This window comes from Cyprinus carpio, chromosome B13, assembly GCF_018340385.1.
Source record: "Cyprinus carpio isolate SPL01 chromosome B13, ASM1834038v1, whole genome shotgun sequence".
NCBI classification, from domain to species: Eukaryota; Metazoa; Chordata; class Actinopteri; order Cypriniformes; family Cyprinidae; genus Cyprinus; species Cyprinus carpio.
The window spans coordinates 31,259,491-31,271,990 of record NC_056609.1 but is presented as its reverse complement, the minus strand read 5'-3'; the positions used below and the strand labels follow the sequence as shown (position 1 = coordinate 31,271,990).

Below are 12,500 nucleotides of genomic sequence, written 5' to 3'. Positions count from 1 at the left end.
ATTATCAATGTTGAACACAGAATCAGAAATAAATTACAGTTACAGTTTTACTGTATTTTTGATCAAATAAATGCAGCCTCTTTGAGCAGAAGAGACTTCTTTAAAAAAAATAAAATAAAACAAATCTGACCAGTATGCTGACAAACTGTGAGTATTGAATCATGGTTCATGTAGAAACTAAGACTATTGGATATTTACAGTAAAAGGGTGATGAGCCCTTCAGTGTCACGCATCAACTAAAAGACAGCAAATAAATAATTCATGCGGTCTTTAAAGGAAAGACTTAAACAGATTCATCTCACTGTAAACACATCAGTCCAGGTGTTTTCATTTCTACAGGAGAAAAATGAAAGGAATGAGTCTCCAGATCAGACTGAGGATTTTCTGCTTTAAAGTGCTGGAAAAAGTCAGACGTCTCAAATGCACAGATGAAGAAAAAAAAGCTTAAACCAACTGAAAATATCAGCCAGTGGGCTCAGAAAATTCAACTTAATTCTGAGGACGAAACAAGATTGTATTTCTGACAGATAATTTGTCTCGTTTTAAAAATAAGCTCAATTCATTTCGATATTTATTTTTTTAGAAATCAAGTCATTTTGTATCCAGTAAATGTATCTTGATTTAACAATATTTTGTTTTTTTTTTTTTAAAGTAATTTTGTATTCATTTTTTTGCAGTGTATTAAATAATTTTTCAAGGAACGAGAACATCTGCTTGTTTTCTAATCCGTCTACTTCTGCGGATTTTAAAAGTGTTAAAGATCATATATTTTTTTTAATAACAAATACTGTTGACTTCCAGCAGCACATTAAACCAGCAGAAAAACTTCAAGAGGCACCAGATGCTTCCATGATCAATAATAACTCACAGATGTGTCCCTGCAGCACAGAAGCAGTCATCAGTAGCACAGGGATATTTGTAGCAATAGACAACAATACATTGTATGAGTCACAATTATACATTTTTCTTTTATGCCAAAAATCATTAGGATATTAAGTAAAGATCATGTTCCATGAAGATATTTAGTAAATGTCCTACCGTAAATATATCAAAACTTAATTTTTGATTAGTAATATGCATTGCTAATAACTTCATTTGAACAACTTTAAAGATGATTTTCTAAATATTTAGATTTTTTTGCTCCCTCAGATTCCAGATTTTCAAATAGTTGTGTCTCAGACAAATATTGTCCTCCTAACAAACCACACATCAATGGAGAGATTATTTATTCAGCTTTCAGACGATGTATAAAGCTCAATTTCCCTTATGACTGATTTTGTGGTCACATATGTAAACATACTAATGCAATTAAGATGAAGATCTCCTCCGTCGTCTGGTGTGTTTCATGTGGTGTCGTCATACTCAAGCAAACAGTCTTACATTGTAGAATTGCCTCTAAAATCTCTATTTTACATCATGCTGAAGAGTTACGTTGCATAGAAGTTCAGATTTACTCTAGGAGCGACGGAGACGAAAGAAGCCAGGGCTGGGATCTCCAGAGCTGTTAAAGGCGAGGTGAGCAGCTCCGAGACAGCAGGGGGCGCTAGCAGCTTCCCGGAGACGAGCAGACTGAGCCACACATGCTCAGTTTGGAGGCCTCGGGTTCGGCCTCGTTCTCTTCGTCCTCCGTTCCTCCCTCGGCCTCCGCCTCGGCCTCGGCCTCATCTCCGTCTGCATCAGCGTCTCCGTCTGCTGCCATACAGCCCTCCTCCTGCCGGCGCTTCAGTCTGAACCACAGCAAGAACAAGAGCAAGAGCTTCAGGAACACACTCATAGAAAACACACACTCACACAGGTGCAAAAACACACCGGACAAATCCACTGACAGTGTGTCCCTGCAGCACAGAAGCAGTCATCAGTAGCACAGGTATATTTGTAGCAATAGACAACAATACATTGTATGGATCACAATTATACATTTGTCTTTTATGACAAAAATCATTAGGATATATGACTTTGTAGAGACATTTGTGTGCATTTAACTCATAAATGCAATATATGTGACATGGCTTCATCATACCAGTATTAATGAAAGACACACCCCAAAGCAGAGGTGTTAGTGCTAGCAGTGTAAACCTGCCTTTAGTACTAGTGACACTTGACTACACAGCCCTGCAGATCATCAGGCGACAGATTCACGAATAACGAGTCCGTTATAAAAATAGCAGCAGAAAGGTAAATTACAGCAGACAGAGAGAGACAGAGGCTCGTGCAGTAATGCAGACGCTGGTCAATAATAAATGAGGAGATGATGTGGATATCAGACCTCAGGAGGACAGAGAACAGAACTGTCTCACACACCGTCTCCATCAGACAACGAACGAGCTAAAACATGCACTGAACACTTATAACACACACACGTTCACTTAGAGACCTAATGAGGACACTACACAGACTCAGGGTTTCTGCAGGGTTCATTTGAGACATTTTTAAGAGCAAGTCTTTAAAAAAAAAAAAGTAAGGTACACAATTAAAGGAAATATAATTAGTGCAGTCAAACGATTAATTGTGATTAATCGCATCCAAAATAAAAGTTTTTTTTTTTTTTACATAATATGTGTGTGTGTGCTTTGTATATTTATTATGTATATATATATATATATATATATATATGTGTATGTACATACAGTATATATTTTGAAAATATATATTTATTTACATATATTTATATTAATATAATTAAAATTATTTATAAATCTATTTAATATATAAACATATTTTTCTTAAATATATACAGCATGTGTGTGCATTTATATATACATATTAAATATACACAGCACACACACGTAAAAAAAAAAAAAAAAATATATATATATATATATATATATATATATATGTGTGTGTGTATTGGATGCGATTAATTGTTTGACAGCATTACATGTAATACATTAATATGTGCTCAAAATGTAAATGTCTAGGAAGCAGAAGAGTCAAATTAGAAACACTTCCAAGCACTATTTTTTAAATTAATTTTGCTAAAATAAAAAAAAATTGCTTAAGTAGCTCTGCTCCCAAAAAACAGATTATTGAAATAACTTTTACTGTACCTTCTGATCACACTGCAATAAATGGTTTTGTTTTCCAGTGCAAATGTCTAAAGATTCTTAAATCAAGATGCATTTACTTGAGAAGCAAAATGACACACGTCTTGCTTTATGAGAAATTAATCAGAATGAAGTGAGTTTATAATTAAAACAAGAACAGGTATCTGTTAGTTTATTAAGTAAAATCAACTTAAATCAATTGTGAAGCTTTTTTTTTTTTCTTTTTTGTTTTTTTAATAGAGATTGTGCTGCTCATGATTCTGAAGAAAAAACAGACGACTAAACAAAATCTCATGTAATTTATGAATGAATGATTCAAGACTCACTCAAGATTCACTTGTTTCATTACTGGATGAATCTGCATGAACAAATCTCTTGAATGAATGATTCAAAGACATATACATTTTAACAGCCTCTTTTCGCCATCTAATGGTGTAACAATGTAATGATTAATCTTTATTTAAACTGTCGAATTACTTTCAAAATGTGATTTACTCTATATTGATCGCTACCGAACACAGAGTTTATATCAGAACTATAAACTTTTATCCCAGTACATGTTTGTAAAACAGAAATAATGATACAGTGTTGTTCACGCTCGTGTTTGCATTGTGTTCATGATCTTTAACGATCTGTTCAATTAAAGCTTTTCTTGTTTTCTGTAAAAATGTATCAATATTTGATTAGTTTTTCCTTAAAACAAGTAAAAATATCTGCTAAAGGGGCAGGAAAAATCATCTTGTTCAGTCTTTGAATTAAGATGATTTTTCTTGCCCCACTGCCAGATATTTTTGCTTGTTTTAAGGAAAAACTAACAAAATATTGATACTTATTATTTTTTTAATTTTTTTTTTATAACAGAAAACGATGTAATATCATAAATAGTTTTACTTGTACAGTAAATTAATTTTGATTCAAGAATGTTTAGATATTTATACTAGAAAACAAGACAAAAAATACTAAGATTATATATTTTTTTCCAGACATGAAAATATCCAGATGAAGTGGCAGTAGTAACCCTTTGAAATGATCATTATTTTTGGAAATTGTGTTTTATGGCCAGTCACAGTTGTGACCGGTGGGATAATGTGTATACTGAATTATCATATTTCTGCAGACATAAAAATATATCTCAGCCCAACTATTTGAAACTCTATTTCATCACTATTATGCATAGAAACCCTTACACAACACTGATAGTGATACTGAGATCAAATAAATACAACCATCAACATATTTCAAAATTGTTACTTTATTGTAACATATACCATAAAATTATTATATAAGTGCTACCAGTATTACATTATTACTGTAACTTATTTGTAACATTTGAACTTTTAATTTAGTGCAATATTTTGTGATCTTTGTCATATCTTTATGTAAACATCATCAGAATATCTCTTCCTGTCTCTGAAATGTCCATATTTTGAAATCATCCCGCGAACTCTAATTTTAATAAGCGCTTAAGTCAACTAGATGATTACAGCACATTACAAACAGCGAATCCCCAGTACAAGTTTCCTTTGAAAAAGGTAATACAGGCTGCACAATAAAGGGTCAGATAAAGGGTCTCGGGAGAGACACAAGACCATCCGAGACAAAAGGTGAACAACTGGAATTTGAGCAGACCTTTTCATTCATTTCTTAAACATTCATCGTAAAGCAAGAGAAGAGGGAATCAAGCCAGCAGCTATGTGCACCGAAGCAGCCAACGTATAACGGCTCTGAGCTGTTGCTTGAAGTGCAGGACAATCTTTTTTCCAGTGCTCATGACCCAAACAATATTACAGATTAGAGCTGAATCGGTTTTACCAGAACATTTCATATTTATATTACGTATGGCTGTCAACATATTTAATTAAAGGATGCATAAAATGAGATGCAACCTTTTCACTGCATTCATCTTTCAAGCATCTAGCATCAACACAAGATTTATGTTTCAGTGTTTGCATATTCATCTGCTTCAGCTACATTCTGTGATTCATTCATACGCTCTGCGATATAGATTTGGCAGCGTGTTCTTAAACAGCTCCAAAACAACTAAATCAGCAAGATCCTCGTACGATTCAACAGCTGAAGCATTACACCAGTGCGTGAAAACAACCCTAATTCACGAGCCAATTCTGTGTGTGTTTGACTGGAACGCTTTCTTAATGCACAAATTTCTTTTTAAAGCAGAACACACAATTCTCTATGAAACACACTAAAATCTAACAGGAATTAAAATTATAGCAAAGGTGTTTGCTTTTGAGATGTTTTTGTGATATTTTGAACGCAATGCTTTGTTTTGCAACAGATGTGAGGCATTTTGTATTTTAAGTGTGCAATTCTTGGATTTGTGTGTAAAGTAAAAAAAAGAGTTAAAGTTTTGAAGATGTAAGCAGTTGAAAAAAAAACTGTAAACAAAGGCATCAACTTTAAATTTGCTGCCACATTAAAGCAGAAAGCGGCCCACTCTAACTCAACACACTTCTTACCTTTCCTTCTTTCATAAGATCCAGACGTCCAGATCTAATTTCCTGTTTTCTAAGGCCTGCTGTGCCAGCATGATCTCCTGTTCTGATTTTCATTTCTCAATCTTGAACTCTAATTTACAATATTTCAGTTGGAGAAGTGATAACTCTTTTTGCTGCTCAAAGGTCAGAGACATCCAAACGAGTAGCGACCGACAGATTCTTGTTCTTGTTTTAATCATAAACTCACTTCATTTAGAAATGTTTAGATATTTGCACCAGAAAAACAGATGAAGATACTGAGGAAGATATTTATGTTTTGCAGTGTATGCAAGATTTAATGCCATGACTTTATGAATTTAAGATTTGAGACCTTAAATGTCTTAATTTGTTGAAGGGCGAATTGAGACTTTTTTGAGACCCGCAGAAACCCCGTTATATACAGATATACTACAAAATACTATAAACTAACACTAACAGAACACTTTCTTTTTTTTTTTTTTTTGGTTTGAATAAATGTGGAGTTTTTTTTTTTTTTTTTATACTGATTTTACAAAAGAGGATGTCTCCAAAAGGAGGTCAAATTTAGTTCAATGCTAGGTGAAATTTTATCCCCAAAATATGGCTAAGAGTGAAAACCTATTAATAAAAAGTAAAATAAATAATTTTAAATAAAAAAAAAAAAAAGACGTGCATATAATGTGACCTTTAGTACCAGAGAACCGTGAACATGTGAATGTGTCAGTAACTTATTGAAATATTAACTTTAAATACCAGGGTGATTTCAAAGAAATATATAAACTCAGGGGTTCAGCTAAAAATAATAATAATAATAAAATAAAGCGCTTACAGGGTGAATAATACACAGTGTTTATAGTCTCACTTTTCACGGTTGAAAATCATGAACTCTTGCTGGACGACTTCAAGGCACTCCTGAAGATACTCGTTCTCCTGAGAGAAAAACAAAGACACAACTGGTTTGTTTGATCGGATTGGACTTGAGGTGAGAGGGGTGTCATCTTATAGAGGCTTTTGTTTTGAGTATTGTTGTGGAACACAAAAAATATAGCGCGGTGTTTATGGGGAGGATCCAGCACTGAAAGCTTCATAATTTAATCATCCAGATAATAATGCTGCATCTACAGACCACAGGCGCTCGTCTTCAGGCCTCTCGAGCTCCAGAGCTGATTCATCCTGATCTGATTAGAGACACGCTTTGTGATCGCGCAAACACACGGAAAATATCTGGAGAACGGCCTGTGTGTGTGTGTGTGTGTGTGTGTGTGTGTGTGAGGATGGAGACGTCAGTCAGGCTCAATATAATAAAGCCTGAGGGATAAACACAATCAGTGCACGGCCTTTAGTCCCAGACGCTCTTATCTCAGGGATTACGCTCAAATGTCACACAACTGTAAGAGTGAAATGTGATTTCTGAGACGTGTGTGTGTGTGTGTGTGTGTGAGAGAGAGAGTCAGTTTCACCCACAGACTGAGAATCTTTGCTGTTGTCTCTCGATCTGTTTTTTGCCAGTCGCTTCTTCTTCTTATGAAGAGGTCGAGACTCCAGAATCATCTCCTCCAGTTCAAAGGTGGGATCGCAGTGCAGACGACCCTTCTGTTGGAGAAACAGAGCAAGTGTCATAGAGGAACATCTGAAAGCATATATTCAACACACTTCCTCCAGTGAAAAAGTGCATCTGCTGTTGTCTCTCACATCAAAATCCAGACACATATTTGTTTAGAGCTGTTTAAACGCTGCTTGATCTGTGCAGATTTCTCTCCTGATTCACACCAGAACACTTTTTCACTGGAGGAAGTGTATTATGGATTATAGACTCTATGTATTTGAGTTAAAATCGTCTTAATGCTGGATGTGTTTCATCTTTTGTCTTCTCCAGATGTTAACTGATGTACTGGAGTGCTGTGGATTACTTGTGGATTATTGTGATGTTTTTATCAGCTGTTTGGACTCTCATTCTGACGGCACCCAACTACTGAAATTATTGGAATTATTTCTCAATGCTTTTGCATAAAAAACTTCTGCAATTCACTTTGCATTTGCCCAGTAAGAGTGCAAAGATTTCCCAAACCAAGACAAATGTATTGAGATACAATATTTCTTCCCTTATAATTTTTTGTATATATATGTGTGTGTGTGTGTGTGTGTGTGTGTGTGAGGTGTCACCAGCTGAACTCAATCTCACATTGGGAACAAAGCCGGGCTCCATCTTCTTCTCATAAACGTCGTCCCAGTTGACATCGGAGAGGTAGGGCGCCGTCTGCATTTGAGCCAGACTACAGAAGCGATGCTCTGGGTTTACCGTCAATAACTACAGAAACACAAAACACAAGCAGACACAAGAAGAACACCATCAGGAACAAACCAACCACACTTCTCACTCACACACAAACATCAATGCATATTCTTATTCATAAACTACCGACTAATGTGACATATTTCTGAGTAAAATAGGCACAGACACATTCTGCCAAAAGTTATAAACACGTTGTTCCAGTAACATTAATAAAATGTTAATTAAGAGCTTTCTGGCCTGTTCTCAAAATATTAATCATGGAACATATTTCTGAAACATTGGACCTCTATAAAATGTTTTTAAATGTTACAAGTTTCAAAAAGTTCAGAGAACATTCAAAAGTAACATTTGCTAAATTATAAAATGGAATGCAAAAAAAAAATAGGTGTTTTGAATGTTCAGCAAACAATCAGAAATAATGTTTTCATAACTTAATGGGAATCTTAGGAAAACATTCTTTCACCATATTTCCGTTAGCTGGGGAAATCCCTCTTTCAGTAAAGGAGATCTCAGGTTTCACTTAAATATCCGTTTGATTCTCAGGAGACATACAGACACTAATGAGGGAACAGGTTTATCTCTTTTGATTGCAGACTTTGTATATCAGCCAATTTGAAACTTCTAAAACACTCACATCTGAGAAAACTTGGGTGTTTTTCTCAGGAGAAACATCTTGAAAGCAAGAAAACTTCACATTTACATTCATGCATTTAACAGATCTACTTTTCTACAGCGACCTCCGATAGAGGAGCATAAGCAATTAATAAGCAAAACAAGCGCATTGCATTTAACCTTGGTAAACAAAACAAAACAAAATAAAATAGAATAATATTTTATTTTATTTCAGTCTCACATGTGAGTGTTTTATAAGAGATTTCAACAGCGTGTCAAAGTGTGCTCAAACTGGCCGATGTACCAAAATCTGCACACAAAGAGATCTTAAGATGAAATGGGATCATTGACTCGTGTGTGTCTGTATGTCTGTTAAGAAACACCTGGATCAAACTGATACTTCGATGAAATAAAATAGAGATCTGCTGAGCTGAAAGAGGAAGTTGCATGGGTGCATCTGTCTAGCCTACCCACAATGCTCTTCTCCAGTGATTGATGCACGCAGTATAATCTCCCCATATCTCTCAGCTCTAATAAATGACAGTAATGTCTCTCTGTTCTTCACCAATATTTATTCTTCTCTCATAACATTTCTTCTCTCTCTCCAGCGCTCCAGCAGAGCGACACTCGTTTCCTTCATTCATCTCATTTTATTATCTCTCCAGCTCATTATCATCTCCTCCTCTCTCTCAATCTTTCCCTTTATTCTCTCCTGCATTATTAGAGTGTTTATCTTCTCTTCACTCATTCTGACTCCGTGTTCTGTCTGTTTTCATTTATCTCTCTCCATCTTCTGTCCATTTCATCCTTATTAATGCGGTTTGTTGAGATAAAGGCCTTTTCCGACTCGGGCCAGAAAGAGCTCCCCTAACAACGACACACGACACCATAGCAAACACCCACAATACCCTAGCAACCACCTAGAACACCCTAGCAACCACCTTAAACACCCTAGCAACCACCTTGAACACACTATTAACCATCTAAAACACAATAGCAAGCACTCAAAACAACCTAGCAATCACTCAGTACACCCTAGTAACCACCTAGAACACTATAGCAACCACCTAGAACTCACTAGTGACTGCAGATCAATGTGGTAAAACAATCAGAACACCATAGTAACCACCTTGAACACCTTAGCAACCACCTTGAACACCCTAACAACCACCTAGAACACAATAGCAACTACTCAAAGCAACCTAGCAACCACTTAGGACACCAAAACAACCAGCTAGAACACCCTAGTAACCACCTTAGACAATAAAACCAATCAGAATAACCACAAAAAAAACATCCTGGCAACCACCCAAAACACCCTAGCAACCACCCGAAACAACCTCGTAAAACTTAGAACATCCTAGCAGCCACCTAGAACACCCTAGAAACCACTCAAAACACCCTAGCAATGCAAAGCAATGTGCTACAAACAATCAGATCATGTTACACACAAAATGTCCTGCCAAAAACTTAGAACACCTGAGTAACCACCCAGAACACCCTAGCAACGAGTTAGAATGCCCTAGCACCCAAAACACCATAATAATCAACAAAAAACCCGAGCAACCACCTAGAACACAGTAGCAACTGCAAAGCAATATGCTAGAAACAAGCAGAACATATTAACAACTTCAATGTCCTGACAAATCTCCATAGCAACCACCCCAAACACCCCAGCAAAGATCAAAGAACCCCCTGGCTACAATCCAGAATATCTTGACAACATCCAACTAGATTTAGACTGTCATAAGTATATGTGAGTGGAGTTTGCCTGTGTCCTGTAAGTCTATGACACCATGCTGGGGTGCTATAAGCTGTTGATTCGATTCGATTCACGATTTTAGTTTATTTTTTAAACAAAATGAGATTTGAGATTATAAATTTAATGTGCCCTTTTATTATTGCTTTGACAAAATGCTGCACATTTCTTTGTGAAATTGAAATATAACTTTAATAATATACTAGTATAGCACTTGCATATTGTTGCTCTTTTGTTAGTTTTGATTGATTCTATTGTCCTCATTTGTAAGTCACTTTGGATAAAAGCATCTGCTAAATGACAAAATTTTAATATAATGTAAATGTAAATAACAAAACTAAATTGAAACTATATATATAATATCTGCATGAAACAGAAACAGCAGACGAGCTGAACGAGACGCAGATTCACTCTCTGCCAGCAGGTGGAGCTTAAAGCGTTTCCTTGGTTTCTGCTGTAAACAAAACAGCGCTGATTTAAAAAAACTATTTTTTACAGCGCTGCACTTATGAACTTTAATATGCATTATACAGAGGCTAGATGAAAAAAAATACCATCTAAACTCTTCTAAAGACAATAAGTTCCCCTCAGACATGCATTCATATAAACTCCTACCCCTAAATGAATCATGATTTGTTCAGCATCTCAACCGATTTGAATTGTCACATATTGGAATCGATTTTCAACCGGCTTGCGGTTAATCGTTACATCCCTAGTGTTACGTAATCAGATTACTTTTTAAAGTAACTAGTAAAGTAACACATTACTTTTTAATTTAGAAGGAAATATCTGAGTTACTTTTTCAAATAAGTATCACCAGTTACTTTGTTTCCATGTACTGAGTGACAGCTCTGGTGTTGCCATGGTGACAGTAAATATGAACGTGTTTACTCATCTCACCTGCACCTCAAAATTAAAAACAGTCAAATACAAACTCAGAATATGACACAAACCTGCAATAATTAAATGTTAAAAATAAGACAAATATAATTTATGTATTTAATCCCATTTTATGAACTAATGCCTTTGCTACTGACCTTCGATGATCCAATTCAACCATACTAAGCAGAAATAACACATTTGTGTTTGATTTTAGTTATTGCTGAAGAGTGTTGAACTTTCTTCTCCTGCGTCATATTCTTCATGTGATTGGTTCTCTACTGTACAGACGTGAATTTACATTTCCTTCAGCCTGAGCCGTGTTCACTTCACTTTTGATGTGAAAGAGCTTTACATTTGTAAAAGAAGAACTTTTTATATTAAAAACAAACAAGCAAGCCCCGCCCAGATTTAAAAAGTAACGTAACGCATCACTTTCCATAAAAAGTAACTAAGTAGTGTAATTAGTACTTATTTTTTAGGAAGTAACACAATATTGTAACACATCACTTTTAAAAGTAACTTTCCCCCACACTGTCTGCGAGGGTGCTGGTTCTTCATCTGTAGCATTAGTGTATGTTTGTGATGGTCTGTTGACCTCACCTTCCTCAGCAGCGAGACGAGGTCTTTGTTCCAGGACGAGCTGTACTGCACACTGACCGTACTGAACAGCTGCAGCAGAGACTCCACCGAGTTACTGGCGTGGATGTCGTACGGCCTCTGAGAGACAGACAGAGAGAGACATTACTGTGTAACGAGTTTACATTATAAAAACTTTGTTTCAAAATGTTTCTAAAACACTGAAATCTCCAGTTTTTTGTTCAGCTAGAATAAAAAGCAGAGGCTCTGTTCTTTCCTTTGACATATCTCATGTTCAGATATTAATACAACAAAATATCCACGAAAGTTTTGTGAAAATGATCAAAAATGCTGGCAGTGACTAGCAACTTTTTTATTTTTTTTTATGCTGGCAGGGAAAGAGTTAAAGGTTACAAAACTGTTTCTTAAAACATTCATCAAGTGTAAACAACATCATAGAGATGTTCCAAGAATGCTGATCTCAGAACGTTTTCTCTCAACGTTACATTCATATAGTTATAAAAACATTCCATAAACATTACTTTAAGAACATCTCGTCTTAAAACTGATAAACTTTTATTAATCACTAGTGAAGTTTGAGAGAGCGTTCCCCGTTGGCTTTGGTCCTGCTGAAACTCTATGAATCTGCACAGTTGGACAAGTTGGTTTATAAGGTTAGGGTTGCATAGCTGGTAAAGATGGCTGACCAAAGAGGTTAATCTAGTTAAGCACCAGCACATCAGAACATCACATTGGGGATTGCAGTTCTGGACTTCAATCAGTGATCATTACATCTTCATCAGTGAAGACATTACACTGTCATCTGCAAAATAAATAAATAAGCAAATTTAAAAAAAATC

General features: G+C 35.6%; 1 protein-coding gene across 2 annotated transcripts in view; it reads right to left on the bottom strand.

Annotated features, from left to right (window-relative positions):
* Positions 1–1,146: 1,146 nt before the first annotated feature.
* The window catches only part of LOC109106572 (serine/threonine-protein kinase 32C), a 64,863-nt gene continuing 53,509 nt past the window's right edge, over positions 1,147–12,500 (bottom strand). Inside the window, exons 8-12 of one of the 2 annotated variants that reach the window (XM_042737625.1) lie at positions 11,665–11,781; positions 7,701–7,826; positions 6,983–7,111; positions 6,381–6,448; positions 1,147–1,727 (exon numbers count right to left, since the gene is read on the bottom strand). In XM_042737625.1, coding sequence (XP_042593559.1) covers positions 1,544–1,727; positions 6,381–6,448; positions 6,983–7,111; positions 7,701–7,826; positions 11,665–11,781 — 624 coding nt within the window. In that variant the 3' untranslated portion in view covers positions 1,147–1,543. Of the gene's footprint in view, positions 1,728–6,347; positions 6,449–6,982; positions 7,112–7,700; positions 7,827–11,664; positions 11,782–12,500 lie in introns of both variants that reach the window. The other variant, XM_042737626.1, reaches the window with a different exon arrangement.